The sequence below is a fragment of the Macrotis lagotis genome, chromosome 7 (assembly GCF_037893015.1).
Source record: "Macrotis lagotis isolate mMagLag1 chromosome 7, bilby.v1.9.chrom.fasta, whole genome shotgun sequence".
NCBI classification, from domain to species: domain Eukaryota; kingdom Metazoa; phylum Chordata; class Mammalia; order Peramelemorphia; family Peramelidae; genus Macrotis; species Macrotis lagotis.
In genome coordinates, this window is record NC_133664.1 from 213,607,898 (window position 1) to 213,623,812 (window position 15,915).

General features: G+C 35.3%; 1 protein-coding gene across 7 annotated transcripts in view; it reads left to right on the plus strand.

Annotated features, from left to right (window-relative positions):
- Nucleotides 1–15,915, plus strand: part of DENND5B (DENN domain containing 5B) — a 165,965-nt gene that overhangs the window by 26,518 nt on the left and 123,532 nt on the right. For 6 of the 7 annotated variants that reach the window (XM_074194786.1, XM_074194790.1, XM_074194789.1 and 3 more), the window contains exon 2: nucleotides 3,267–3,376. In XM_074194786.1, coding sequence (XP_074050887.1) covers nucleotides 3,267–3,376 — 110 coding nt within the window. Of the gene's footprint in view, nucleotides 1–2,584; nucleotides 2,642–3,266; nucleotides 3,377–15,915 lie in introns of all 7 variants that reach the window. The other variant, XM_074194787.1, reaches the window with a different exon arrangement.

Below are 15,915 nucleotides of genomic sequence, written 5' to 3' on the forward strand. Positions count from 1 at the left end.
TTTTGTGATGGACTTATCATAAAGAATGAGATCCACTCACGACAGAGTTGATGGTGTTGGAACAAAGACTGAAACACATTTTTTGTTATTATTATTTGGGGGAGGGTGCAGGGCAAGTGGGGCTGGGTGGCCTGCCTGGGGCCACATAGCAGGGTGATCATTGGGTGTCTGGGGCCGGACTCAGACCCAGGTGCTCCTGGCTCAAGGGCCAATGCTCTGTCTGCCACCCAGCCACCCCTACTATTATTACTATTTTATTTTATTTTGGGTCTTTTTTTTTCTTCTTTTTGGTTTTTGCAGGGCAGTGGGGATCGGGTGGCTTGCATGTCATATGGCTGGGTGATTATTGGGTTTACGAGGCTGGATATGGACTCGGGTGCTCGTGGCTCCAGGGCTGATGCTTCGTCCATTGCACCACCTGGCCATATCTACAATTATTACTATTATTTTTTAATTTTAATTTTTTTCTCCCCACTTTACTTTTTTGCCCAAGCAAGTCTATCTGTATTCAGTGGGGGGAGGGGTATTTTGTTTACTTGTAAACAAGTATATTTTATTAATGTAAAGAAAAACATTTGTACAAAATGAGAATAAAAAATAAATTAAAAAAAAAGAGAGATAGAGAAGTCCTGGATTCTTATTCAGAGGAGAATATTGAAGTATCCTTGTGACAAACAATAAAACAAAGACCACAATATCAACTGAGAGAATAATCACAGCTAAAGTAATCAACATTTAAGGGTGGCTAGGTGGCAAAGTGGATAGAGCACTGGCCCTGGAGTCAGGAGTACCTGGGTTCAAATGTGGCCTCAGACACTTAATAATTACCTAGCTGTGTGGTCCTGGGCAAGCCATTTAACCCCATTGCCTTGCAAAAACCAGAAAAAAAATTTTTTAAATAAAGTAATCAACATTTAACTGTGTTTTGTCAAAAACTTTTTTTGCATCTATTAGAATTATCATATGATTTCTGTTGGTTTTATTATTTAGTTATATTGATAGTTTTCTTAATATTGAACCAGCTTCTCACTCTCAGACTGAATGTTATTGGTGAAAATGATCAGAGTACCACAGGTTTCAAAAGACCCTAAAACTTTCTTGTCTTTAGCACTGTGGTTATCTTGTCCCCAGGTTTCAGGTGCCTCTGACATATCACTAGTCCATGCTGGTAGACTTTTGATTTACTCATCTGTACCTATGCTGAGTTTTTTGTCAGACCACTTTTCTGATGCCCACAGGGTTCTTGGTTATATTTTTGTTTAGTCTTGGGCTTGATGGAGTACATGTTTGACTCTTCTATTAATATTCACATAGTTTCTTTTGTATAGATTTTTAATTTTATTTTTGGGTTTTTTTGCAGGGAAATGGGGTTAAGTGACTTGCCCAAGGTCACACAGCTAGGCAATTAATAAGTGTCTGAGGTCAGATTTGAACTCAGATACTCCTGACTTCAGGGCCAGTACTCTATTCACTGGGTCACCTAACTGCCCCTCTATATAATATAGATTTTTAAACAGCAGCATTTAGCAAGAATGATGCTGGTCTTTACCTGTCAGATCTAATGGAAATGGGAGCAGTTTATGACTAAGGAAGAGATGGAGAACATCACCAAAAACGAACTAGATGATTTCGATTACATTAAATTAAAAAGCTTTTGCACAGTTAAAACCACTGTAACCAAGATCAAAAGAAATGTAGTAAATTGGGAAACAATCTTTACAACTAATGATTCTGACAGAGCACTCATTTCTAAAATATACAGAGAACTGAGTTATATTTTTTAAAAAAGCCATTCCCCAATTGACAAATGGTCAAAGGATATGCAAAGGCAATTTACAGATGAGGAGATCAAAGCAATCCATAGCCATATGAAAAATTGCTCTAAATCATTAATTATTAGAGAAATGCAAATTAAAGCTTCTCTGAGGTAACACTTCATACCTCTCAGACTGGCCAATATGACCAGAAAGGATAATGATCAATGTTGGAAGGGTTGTGGGAAATCTGGGACTGTTGGTGGAGCTGTGAACTCATCCAATCTTTCTGGAGAGCAATTTGGAACTACGCTCAAAGGGCAACAGAAATAAGCATACCCTTTGATCCAGCAATACCACTACTGGGTAAAAGCATTACTTGTACAAAATTATTTATAGCAGCCCTGTTTGTGGTGGCAAAGAATTAGAAATCAAGTAAATGTCCTTCACTTGGGGAATGGCTTAGCAAACTGTGGTACATGTATGTCATGGAACGCTATTGTTCTATTAGAAACCAGGAGGGATGGGATTTCAGGGAAACCTGGAGGGATTTGCATGAACTGATGCTGAGTGAGATGAGCAGAACCAGAAAAACACTGTACACCCTAACAGCAACATGGGAGTGATGTTCAACCTTGAGGGACTTGCTCATTCCATCAGTGCAACAATTGGGAACAATTTTGGGCTGTCTGCAATGGAGAATACCATGTGTTATCCATATAAAGAGCCGTGGAGTTTGAACAAAGTTCAAGGACTATTCCCTTTAATTTAGAAAAAAAGATATTTTATTGTCTGATCTTATCTCTTATACTTTTTGTTTCTTCCTTAAGGATATGATTTCTCTCTCATCACACTCAGTTTGGATGGATGTACAACATGGAAACAAAGTAAAGACTGACAGATTGCTTTCCGTGGGGGGGGGGGGGAGTAAGATAGGGAGAAAAATTATAAAACTCAAATAAAATCTTTAATAAAAAAAAGAATGATACTAGTTAGTAACTCAAAGAAAACTATTTTTTTTATTGCTATGTTGTTATAGGTCTGTAATCAAGTTGTAGTGTTATTGGTCTGTAATCTAATAAGAGTTTAGAATAATGAGAAAATATACCAAGTTTATAATTACTTCAGAGGATATTTGTCTATTTAAAAGTCTTAGAGTGGGTGGCTAGGTGGCTCAGTAGATATAGCACCAGCCCTGGAGTCAGGAGGACCTGAGTTCAAATGCAGCCTCAGACACTTAATAATTACCTAATTGTGTGGCCTTGGGCAAGCCACTTAAAAATCTAAAACCAAACAGACAAATAAACCAAAAAAGTCTTAGAAAAAAGACTATATTTGTTATATCTTAAAGCAATTTTTCATATTTGAATTTTTCAAGATTTTTTAAAGCAGTTTTTTGTTTTTTTGTTTTTTTGCTGAAACACAAGCTTCTAATGTCCATGTGGCTATCACAATGCCATGATTTTGTAAAAGCCTTTAATTGTTTACAAAAATTTGTTTGTTTCTTCCTAGGAGAAAACTTTGACCAAAGCCCCCTGAGAAGAACTTTCAAGTCCAAAGTTTTGGCCCACTATCCTCAGAATGTAGAATGGAACCCCTTTGATCAAGATGCAGTCAATATGGTATGTATTTTTCTTCTGTCAATCAATTTATGAAGTGATTACTATTTGTCAGATTCTGGGTTAAATCCCTGCCCTCCAGGAGCACACCACACAATAATAACAATAACAACAACAATAATGATGATGATGATGATGATGATGATGATGTCCTTCATTTTCAAAAATAAGAGTGGGCCAAGTTGTGATTGGCTTTGAGAGCCAAAGGGGAGATTTGTATTGATCCTAGAAGCAGTAAATAACTATTGGAGTTTAGAACCACCTTTAATCCACATGTGTTTAGTGTTAGTGGTATCAAAGAAGTATACATATTTAAGAGATGTTACAAAGATGAAATCAGCAGATCTTGTCAGTTAATTGGATGTGATTGGGGGTGGGTAGGGAGAATGGTGAGAGGTAAAGGAGGAGGCAAGGATAACACCTGGGTTATGAGCAAAAGACTGAGAGAATGACACTGCCCTCTGCAGCAGTGGTGAAGGTGTGGGGGTTTAGGGAAAAGGATGAGTTCAACTTTGGACGTGTTGAGTTCAGGATATCTGCTTGTCATCCAGGTTCATCTTTTTTCTTTTTAATTATAACTTGCATTCTGTTATTTTCTGAGTATATTAACACATAGATGTTATCATGACCCTAGAACTAAACAATTCATATTATTAAGCATTTAGCAAGTGTTCATTATGTGCCAGGCTTTGTGCCAAGTACTGACACAGTAAGTAAAACCATGGCAGTACAGAACAATACCACTCCATAACATTTATATAACTTGTTCAACCATTTCCCAGTTGATGGGCATCCTCTCATTTTCCAATACTTTGTCACTATAAAAAGAATTGTTATAAACATTTTTGTACATGTGGGACTTTTCCTGTTTTTATGATTTCTTTGGGATATAGAACTAGTAGTGGTATTGCTGGATCAAAGGATATGCTCAGTTATGTAGCCCTTTGGGCATAGTTCCAAATTGCTTTCCAGAATGATTGGATTAGTTCACAGCTCCACCAACAGTGCATTCATTAGTGTCCCAGCTTTCCCGCATCCTTTTCAGCATTGATCATTTTCCTTTTTTCTCATCTTAGTCAATCTGATAGGTTTGAGGTAGTACCTCAGAATTGTTTTAATTTGTATTTCTCTCATCAGTAATGATTTGGAACATTTTTTCATATGATTATAAATAGCTTTAATTTCTTCATCTGAAAACTACCTGTTCATGTCCTTTGACCATTTATCAATTGGAGAATGACTTGTAATCTTATAAGATTCATTTCTCTGAATCAAAAAAATGATTCCTTTATTAGAAATACTAGCTGTGAATTGTTATCCAGCTTTCTTCATTCCTTCTAATCTTGACTGAATTGATTTTATAATAAAAATAACCCATTTTGCAATTTATAATGTTCTCTATCTCCTATTTGGTCATAAACTCCACCCCTCTTCACAGATCTGTCAGTATTTCTTGTTTTCTTAGGAGCATATATTCTAATAGAGAAACAACACTTAAATATTTAAGCATATAAAAGATACATCTATATATGTATAGATATATGTGTGTATATATACATATGTATATCCATATATACATATGTGTATCCATGTATGTGTGTGAGAGGGGGGAGGGAGGGTAGGAGAGAGAATTTAGATAGCATATATTTTTTAAAATTTATTTTCATCAATATGCATATGTATATTTTTAAGTTACAAAATTTCCTTTCACCCTTGTTTCCCATCCCCCTCCCCTTAATGGTAAACAGTCAGGTTAGCATTGTACATACATATTCTGATAAGCATGTTTACAGATTAGTAATTTTCAGTATGAGGAATTAAGTTTAAGGGAAAGAGATACATAAGAGATAATTTTTATAAAGTGTTCATCAGATTCTGAAGGTTTGGGTTTTTTTGTGAGTTTTGTTTTGTTTTTCTTTCTCTGGATGGAGGTAATATAGTCCATAGTTGGTTTAATACAGTTGTTCTAGCTCAGTGTATTACTGAGAAGAGCTGCTTCCATCAAGGTTGTTCATCTCATAATGTTGTTTTTGATGTGTACTTTGTTTTCTCAACTCTACTCCCTTCACTCAGCATCAGATCCCATAAGTCATTCCATACTTCTCTAGCATACGATCATTTATGGTTTCTTATAAAAATAATAGTATTCCATAGTATTCATGTGCCATAACTTGTTTAACCTTTCCCCAATTGATGGGCATCCCCTCAATTTCTAATTCTTTGCAACTACAAAAAGAACTGTTATAAATATTTTGGAACATTTAGGATTTTTCCCTTTTTCTATAATTTCTTCCGGATATAGACCTAGAATTGGAATTGCTGGGTAAAAGGGTATGAACAGTTTTTTTGCTCCTTGGGCATACATAGTTCCATTTTGCTTTCCAAAATATAGATAATCTGAAAGAGACAGGAGCTAGCAGCAAGAAGGAGAGAGGCAGAATGTCTCCTAGAAAAGGAAGTCTTAAAGAAAGCCAGGGAAAGTAGAGGAGACACATGTGAGGGGGACATGGAGAACAAACAGGGAAAAAGCACGGAGATGGAAAACAGTGTCACATGGGAAAAACAGCAAGTAGGCCTGTGACATTGGCTCATAGAATGTGAAGGAGAGTGTACTTTTAAAAAGGCGAGAAAAGTTATAAAGGGGGGCAGCTAGGTGGCACAGTGGATAGAGCACCAGCCCTGGAGTCAGGAGAACTTGAATTCAGATGCAGCCTCAAACACGTAATAATTGCCTAGCTGTGTGACCTTGAGCAAGTCACTTTTTTTAAAAAACTGTGGGAACTTGGTTTTATTAAATGCTTGTTTTTTTACAAGACTGGGTTGTAGGTTCTGGAGATGTAAGAAGATCCTTTGCTCTTTTTTTAAATTTAATTTGACAAAAATATATTATGCTCCCTCTATCTGCAAAGTGAGAGACAACATTGTTGGACTAGTGTGACTAGAGAGTCTACCTCAGTCAGAAAGATCTTTTTAACTGCTGACCCTGTATGACCCTGGGTAAGTCAGAGCCCCCAAGCAACCCTAACGCTATAAAGTACAGAGCTGGAAGCAAGACTTAACTCCATTACCTTAAATAAAAAAGTTATAAAGGGGTCATGTTAAGAAGAACATGAAATGCCAAAGAGAGGAGTTCATATTTGAAGAAATAAAGAGCTATTGGAGTTTTTTGGGGGGAAATGGTGACAAAGTTGGACAGAGTTTAAAAAATCTTCTTGGTAGTTGAGCAGAAGATAGATTGAAGTGGAAAGGTTCTTGAAAAATAAAAGATTCACATAGAGTTAAAAAATGACAATCAGTTAACTAAACTAAAAAGATTAACTAAAAAGCTTGGGTAACAATAATTTTAGATATGACAACATTAAAAATTGAAACAATAAAAAGATAAGCAGAGGAGCTATATTATGTATCAGAGATAAGAACAAATATTAACACTTAATATGTATACACAAAGTCAAAATAATATAAGTACAAAATCAAATCATAAGGACAAAAAGAAAGTAAAATTTTAATAGTCAGGGACCTCAGTGTTTCCCCTTCAGACATAGTTAGCTCTAACAGAAAAACATAAGAAGTGAAATATCCAAATCAGAAAAATTTGACATGCTTAAATAACAAAAAATGCATATTTCTCATTTATTCTTAGCACCTTTACAAAAAAATTGACCAAATTTCAAAGCATTAAAAACTTTGTAATGAAATAAAAATGACATTCAAATACAATGAAAGAATTAACAATTTATTGATTACTAAATAATTTAATTATAAAGAATGGTGAGGGAACAACTAGGTGGTACAATTGAATTAGAGCACTGGCCCTGGAGTTAGGAGGACCTGAGTTCAATTCCGACCCCAGAGACATAATACTTAGCTGTGTGACCCTGGACAAGTCACTTAACCCCACTGCCTTACAAAAAGCAAAACAAAGTAATCGGTGAGTGAACAAGATCTCATAAAATAATTTAAAAATTTACTAAATAAAATTATAATAATGAGACAACATGCCACAAGTTTTGATATGCATCCAAAGCAATCCTAAAACAAATTTGTATCTCTAAGTGGATCTGTCAGTAAAAGAGAGAAAGAACAGGTCAGCAAATTGGGAGTGCAAGTAAAAATGCTACAGATGCAACTCACTTAAAAAAAATCTTCAACTAAACACCAAACAAGAAATCCTGAAGATCAAAAAAGAGATGAACAAATATAAGCAAAAAAAATTAAGTGATAAGTAAATATATGAGCTCTTTTTTAAAAAGGAAAAATTAATGAAATAGGTTACAAAGGAAAGGAATAATAAATTTTATTTAAAAATGAAAAAGAATTCATAGTATTTTAAGACAATTAAAAAAACAAGTCATAAATGAGCTGTCAAATAAAACTATCTCAGGACCAGATGGATTTTTTTTTTTAGGTTTTTGCAAGGCAAACGGGGTTAAGTGGCTTGCCCAAGGCCACACAGCTAGGTAATTATTAAGTCTCTGAGACCAGATTTGAACTCAGGTACCCCTGACTCCAAGGCCAGTGCTTTATCCACTACGCCACCTAGCTGCCCCTCAGATGGATTTATAAGTAAATTCTTTCACAGCATTCAAAAAACAATGAATTCCAAGGTGACATAAATTCCACAAAATAGGACATGTAGGGATTCTTCCTAACTTCTTAAATTATACAAGTATGTTCTTTACATTTAATAAAAATGAGAGAATGAAAACTCTGGAGCAGGATCTGATGATTATTAATGCAAAAATATAAAATAGTAAATAGGCTATAAAAGTATATTAAAAAGATTCTAAAATATGACTAGATTGCATTTATAACAGCAATGTAGGGCTGATTCAATATAAGGAAAATTATGACTACTCCCTGCCCTAGATCTGTGACCTAGAATTGGATGTTGGGCAGTAAACTTTCAGATGTAATCTCTGTACCTCATGATAGTTTAAGGATTCCTGGGATCTCTTTTTGCTCCAGTGCTCCCTGCCCCAGCACTTAGTCTTGGCTCTGGAATACCTTCAGCTAATTGTGTTCTTGGCCCAAACCCCTTTTACCTTAGCCTCTTTGGGATGGAAAAATGACTCACTATGACTTTTTCCTCTGAGAATTCAATCTAGGACTTATTATACATCTGACTGGAGGAGATTTGGTGAGCAAGCTAGGGTTTATGCTTCCTCTTACTCTACTATCTTGACTCTACCTCTATTCTTCCTTTTAATATTATTGCTTTTTTGCTTCTCTTCTGCATTGTACATCATTTCCATATATTAACATTCCCAGTGTTTTTTAATGAGACTTCCTACTATTTTCTGCTCTTTTTGGAAATCCACAATCTCCTCTGCCTCAAAAGGTCTTGATATGTTTTCCTACATCTTAAAATATTTATTGATATCAGTATTCTTTAGCTAATCTCTTCCTTGGTGTTAATAAAATCTTCTTGTTGGTTTATCACCTTACATACATGTTCTTTAATTGAGTTTTCTTCTTCCTGGGATTTGGTAATTTCAGTCTTTTTTTTCCCCCTTATAGTTTCATATTGCTTACTTTCAGAGACCTTCCCTTTCTTAGTTTCCTTCCACACTGAACAATTCATTTAACTAACCCTGTTCTTCTTTAAAGGACTTCTTTTTTTTTTTCTTTTTGCAAAGCAGTAGCCCAAAGTCACACAGCTAGATAATTATTAAGTATCATATAGTCAGATTTGAACTTAGGTCCTCTTGACTCCAGTGTGGATGCTCTGACCACTGCATCACTTAGCTGCCCCTTTAAAGGACTTCTTGAGTATGACAAAACTGTCCCAGCTGAATGCTGGAACTCTTTTGGTGAAATGACAAATATTCCATAAGGGACACATATTCTTCCCTAGTTCTGCTCTGCAACCTAAACTAGATTCTGACTTGCAGATTTCTGATGCCCTAGGAGGAAGGAGAGTGCTAAGTATAGGGCTGAGTTCTGTCATGAATCCATAGGTTGTAGGTAGATTTGTGGAGCCTTGCTCCCTGAATGTAATACATAATGGGAGAGGAAGGGCTTATAATAAGTACATAAGGGTAAGGAATTATTATCCTTTCCTCTATTGAATTGTTACTGCCTTTGGGTTCTTAGTTTTCTAGATTATACTGTATCTTTTTCCACATAATTCCAAATTTAGAGAAGTATGATAAATCTGAAGAAGGAGCATAGAAAATGTTTAATCTTCTATCTTGGGGCAGCTAGGTAGCACAGTGAATAGAGCATTGACCCTGGAGTCAGGAGGACCCGAGTTCAAATTCAGCCTCAGGTGCTTAATAATTTCTTGGCTGTGTGACCTTGGGCAAGTCACATAGCCCCATTGCCTTCAATAAATAAGATTTTTTTTAAAAACCTTCTATCTTGCTGGTCACATGTTCATAATTATCTTGCTTTAAAAAAACTAAATAGTGATAACTATAGCAACTTTGGAATAGGCCATTGGAACTGCTATTATATAGAAAAATATGCAGCAGTTGTTGAAATATTTTCCATAGGCATCTGTCAAGATTTCTTGAGGAAACCTCTTTTGGTGGGTTATGAAAAAAAAAAGCAGACCTAGGAATAAAATAAGCTAAGGTAAATATTTAACAGCTGATTCTGAACATGTAGGGCACATTTTTAAGTTTAATAGTTTTCCCAACTACTTAATAATTCCTAATTTGTATCATTTGCCAATTTTGGAGGTATAAATGTTTACACTGAAAATTTAACAATCAGCTTTCCTATGCTGTTACAAGCTGGCTCCAGCATACCCATGAGGAAATCCTGGTTGTAAAGCTACTAATACTTAATTGCAAAATTTCTGATATAGGGCTGTTCTTTTTAACAGAAATGCCTTTGTCTCCTTTGATAATTTTGGGATAAGTCTTGAGCCTTTTTTTCCCTCCCATCCTTCCTTCCTCTAATTTTAATTAATTTATTATTTCTTTACAAAATCCCTTAATTTCTACATTAAATACCTTTTCTAGACTAGAGTGAGTTTTGTTGTTGATGGGGTTTTTTGGTTGTTCTTCTCTAATGGTATAGGGATTTAAGAAGACATGAATGAGTATTTATCTTCACTGTGAAATGATAACTGCTGTTAAGGAAATAATAGCAAATGAAGTGGAGATTTGGGAACTCTTTTAGTACATAAAATTAATAGACTAAGCATATATTCAAAGCATGAAGAATTGGAACAAAGGCTTAGAGCAAATGTACATAAGAACAGTTTGTTCTGAAGTCTTTCAGGAAAGGATCTCAAGGTTTAGTTGATTTTTCCTTTCACGCAACCAGTTTGAATGAGCCTTTCAGCAAATAACTGGTAGTGCATTGGTCTAGCTCAGTCTTATTCAATAGAGTAGAAATTATTTTCTTTCAGTCTTTTATAGTGTTTAATAAAGATTTGATAGTACATAGATGTTTAAGGAAAATAATTCACTTATTCTCAAACACAAGTGAATCACATGTGCTTTATTTAAAGCAAACAACTATTACTACTTTTTTTAAAAGAAGACCCTTATATAATAATCATCAATTTATACTTTATTGATTTCTACCTATTTGGAAGGGGAAAATAATGTTGCCTTGTTTTTCCTTTCCCAGCACTTCCCTACTTCTTCCAGAAGAAAAGATCTTGGAAAAGGGGGGTATCAATGAGCCATGGGTGGTTAACAGATTGCACCTTAAAGACTGTCTTGCTCCTTTGAGCAGCATCTAGGACTGACCTTGAAATGTAAAAGGTGCAATTCTGCCTCTAACCCTTAGGAGACTACAGAAACTAGCAAGAAAAAAAACTAGACCAGAAAAATAGAAGAATATTGGAAAGAAATACAAGGAACTCCTTGGTTCCCTCACTCTCTAGAACTCTAGTTCACTCTTTCCCCTTCAGTCTGCCCAACCACTGATTTGGCCAAATTTCCATTTCTTTTTTCTCTTACCCCATTTTTATCTTGATGTTTCAGAAAATTCCTTTAGGATAATTCTTCATTATAAAATACATTATAAAATACAGATTGATCATCTTTCTGAGAGGGATGGTATCTTTAATCACTCATTAATAAAAATATTTAAATGTAAAAATACACAGGTCAGAAAGCTGTTGTGATTACTTTCACTTAAAAATCCCCAACCTTAGGCCCAAACTAACCCAGGTTCAATCCTGAGGGAATCTTGTTCTGAAGAAAGTCTCTGCATTTTCTTTTTTTGCTCTGACTGACCCATTGAAGTCCCTGGAGGAAATAACTAAAACAAAACTTAACGATCCTCATGTCCTTGGTCACAAAGGCATTAATTGGGCCCCTTCTCTATGGATATTCCATTCCTCCTTGTTTGATAACAGATCCGCAATTTCATATTTCTATTCCTCTACTTGAGTTGCTATGCAAACATTTTCAGAGTTTGTTTTTCTGTGAATAAGTACCATAATGTAAAAAAAGTATAAGCAGTGATATTTTTCTATTTTTTGTATTTAATATTTAATTTTCCCCAAATACATGTAAAAACAATTTTAGTCATTTTTAAAAATTTTAAGTTCCAAATTCTCTACCTCCCTGACTTCATCAGTTCTTTCTCTTGAGGTGGATAGCATTTTTCATCATTAGCCCTTTAGCATTGTCTTGGATCATTTTATTGCTGACTAGGTCATTCACAGTTAATCATCATACAGTATTACTGAATATATTGAGTAATGTATTGTAATATTCTCCTAATTCTGCTCATTTCACTTTGTATCAGTTCATGTCTTTCCAGTTTTTTTCTGAAAACATCCTGCTCGTTATTTCTTATAGCACAGTAGTATTCTATCACAATCATCTGCCATAATTTGTCAGCCATTCCAGAATTGATAGGTATTTTTGTCACTATACAGAAAGAATTGCTACAAATTTTGTTTACATATAAGTCCTTTTCCTCTTTTTTAAATATCTATGGAATATAGACTTAGAAATGGTATTGTTGCTTAAAGGATATTTACAGTTCTATAAACTTTTGGGCATAGTTTCAAATTATTCTTCATTTGTTGGATCAGTTCACAACTCCAGCAGCAATGCAGTTGGTGTCTCAATTTTCCCACATCTCCTCCCACATTTGGGATTTTCCTTTTCTATCATATTATTCAACCTGATAGGTATAAGGTGGTATCTCATTGGTATTTTAATTTGCATTTCATTAATCAATAATGATTTTGACTGAGCATTTTATATGACTAGAGGTAGTTTTGATTACTTATCTGAAAATTGCCTTTTCATATCCTTTGACATTTTAATGACTTGTTTTCTTATAAACTTGACTCAGTGCTTTGTATATTTGAGAAATGAGTCCTTTATCAGAGAAATTTGCTATAAAGATTTCCAATTTTTATCCTAATCTCTCTTCTTTTACCCTGTCTATCCTCAAAAATTTTTTACTTCTGACTACTACTTCACTTCTGTCAGCCCCACTCCCACCTACACCCTTCTCTTTTCCCCTTTCCCTTCTACTTCACTGTAGGGTAAGATAGATTTCTATACTTAGGGAAGTGTGTATGTTATTTCCTCTTTGTGCCAGCTCAGAAGAGACTAATATTCAAACATTCTTCCATATCCCCTATTTCCCCGCCACTGTAAAAAGTTTTTTCATACCTATTTTATGTGAGATAATTTATCTCATCCTATTTCTCCCTCCTCTTTCTCACCCCTTAATTGTGCTTTGTTTTGGAGTTTTCTGGATTTCATCCCATTATAGTCAACTCACATCCATGTCATTTGTCTATGTATCCCTTCCACATTGCAGTCATGGTGCCCCCGTAATCTGAAAAATCTGCTTAAAATTTTTTGGCCCTTCATAACAGAAAAAGAAATCACATGGTTCTTTTTTTCTTTTAGGAGTTTACAGTAACTTATTATAAACTTTGGGTTAATTATTTGGTTATAGACTCTTGTTTGGTCTGGTGGCCTTTGGTTATCTGAGGCTTCCTCAAAACTCTCAAAAAATTCCCATTCAATTTCCTATGCTTAGCCACCTTATAGTGAAACTGCAGTGGGGAAAATCATTATGAATAATTGTAAACTCCTTCTAAATGCCATAATAATAATAATAATAATAATAATGTTCTTAGGAGTTACATGTATCATCTTCCCCTATAGAAAAGTAAATAGTTTAAACTCATTGAATCCTTTGAGTTCTCTTTCTTCTTTTGCCATCTAACTTATTCTATTTTTTTATGCTTTTATTTTCTTTGAATTTTTTTGTGCCTTCTACCAAGCCATTGACTTTTTTTTTGTTTGATTTTTTTGGTAGCACTCTCATTTATTTTCTCAACTTTTCTTCTGCCTCTCATTTTATTTTTAAAATCCTTTTTTGAGCACTTCCAAGAATACTTTTTGGGTCTGAGATCAATTTACATTCTTCTTTGAGGCTTTGGATATAGCAGTTTTGACTTTGTTGTCTTCTTTTGTTTTGGGGTTTTTTTTAGGTTTTTTTAGGTTTTTTGCAAGGCAAATGGGGTTAAGTGGCTTGCCCAAGGCCACACAGCTAGGTAATTATTAAGTGTCTGAGACCAGATTTGAACCCAGGTACTCCTGACTCCAGGGCCAGTGCTTTATCCACTGCGCCACCTAGCTACCCCCTTTGTTGTCTTCTTGAGTTTATTTTGATCTTCTCTGTCACCAAAGTAACTTTCCATGATCAGGTTTTTTTTTTATCTTTCTAGCCCATTTTTTGACTTTTAACTTTGTTGCAATTGGATTCTGCTGTTGGAATGGAAGGGACACTGTCCTAAGGTTCAGGATTTTTTTTTTTTTTTGTGCATCTGTTTGCAGAACTAGTTCTTGGAGTCTGTAAGTTTTTAATTCGTCCAGGATAGCTTGATCTAAAGAGAAATGTGCTTACTACTCCCCTTGCCTGTGCTACAATTTATGAGTAATCATAGCTATTCTTTTTTTTTTTTTTTTTAACCCCGGAACTGTAACCAAGGTCCCTGCTTCCCCGGATTCTCCTCACTTAGGACTGTGATCTAAATCCCATATGGGCAGTGTTGCACCTAGTGCCAACTAAGGGGTCACCATAATCTTACCCTGGGACTATAACCCAGGACTGTGACCCACATTCACAAATGGACAATGCAACAAAAGGATGCTTCTATTATCTTTCTGACCATTTGTCTAACCCCTTTATCATTTGTGGGATAAAAGTTCCAGAATTACCTGCTATCAATTCAGTTGCCCCAAAGACTGCTGCAGGATTGCCAGGGACTGCACTGGTTTGTGCTCCACTCCCACCCCGGTGCAATAGACCTTTCCTGATAACCTTCTAAGTTGTCTTGGGCTAGAAAATTGTTTCACCATATCCTTTTTGTTAGTTCTGTTGCTACAGAATCATTTTTAGATGTTATTTTAAAATTTTTTGGAGGAGAATTTAGGAGAGCTCAGGCAAGTCCCTGCCAATTTTCCACCATCTTGTCTCCAGTACTTTCCAGCAGTGATGCTTAGTGTGACTCTTACCATTTCCCTAGTTCAGCATTTTTGGAAGGATATTTCTTCAGGACCACTGTTTACAAATGATAATTATTGTAATGTTCTTTCATGTGGCCATCAACCCAATGTGGTCAGAGCAGGACTAATATATACACATTGTGTAAAAACTTGAGGCTTAGAAATGTTGTTACCCTAGATAACATGACTAGTAAGTAGTGAAGTTCAGAGTAGAACCTAGATATTCCATGAAGGTTTTTCATGATGTCTATATTCCTTTAAAAAATAATTTCATTGAGATAGTTACATACTAGAGATGGCTAAAGGTTACCCAAAGAAACCAAAAGGCGAAATGTCTACCTTTTTTAAAAATTCTTTTTTTCTTAAAGCAAAGGGGTTAATGACTTGCCCAAGGCATTAGTATCCAAGGTCAAATTTGAACTCAGGTCCTCCTGAGTCCAGGGCCGGTGCTGTATCCACTGTGCCACCAAGTTGCCCTAAAATGTCTGCCTTTTTTGTACAAACATGCCATGAGGAACATAAAAAAAGAATGTCAGTTTTGCAGAATTTTCAAAGAAGTAGTCAGAAAGATGGAAGAATATGTCTAGAAAAGAAAAATTCGTATTTAGTGAAATGGCAAAGGCTGATAAATTACAGTATGACAGGGAGATGAAGGATTATGAACCAGTTTAAAGGGGGGTGGCAGTGGGAGAAGGATCCTAATACTCCCAAACGACCCCCATCTAGCTTCTTCATATGTTCCATTCATAATTTCACCCCAATAAAACTACAAACTCTGTAATATCCATTGGGATGTAGCCAAAAAAAAAACAAATTTGGTGATATGTGGAATAATCTGAGGGATAGTGAAAAACACTCATAAACAGGTTGTTGATTATAATTCCAAAGAAGATTTTGCTGTGCAAAGGGAACGGTTAAAGCTTCCCTGAAGAGGGTAGAGAAGGAGGAAGAAGATGAAGATGCTATGTATTTGTCTTAAATACCACAGAATTGGGGAAACACTAAACTGTCTTTATTGAAACAATGTCTACTGCATTTGTATCATTTAACTTTATAAAATTGTATATAGATACTCTAGACATTTTACCT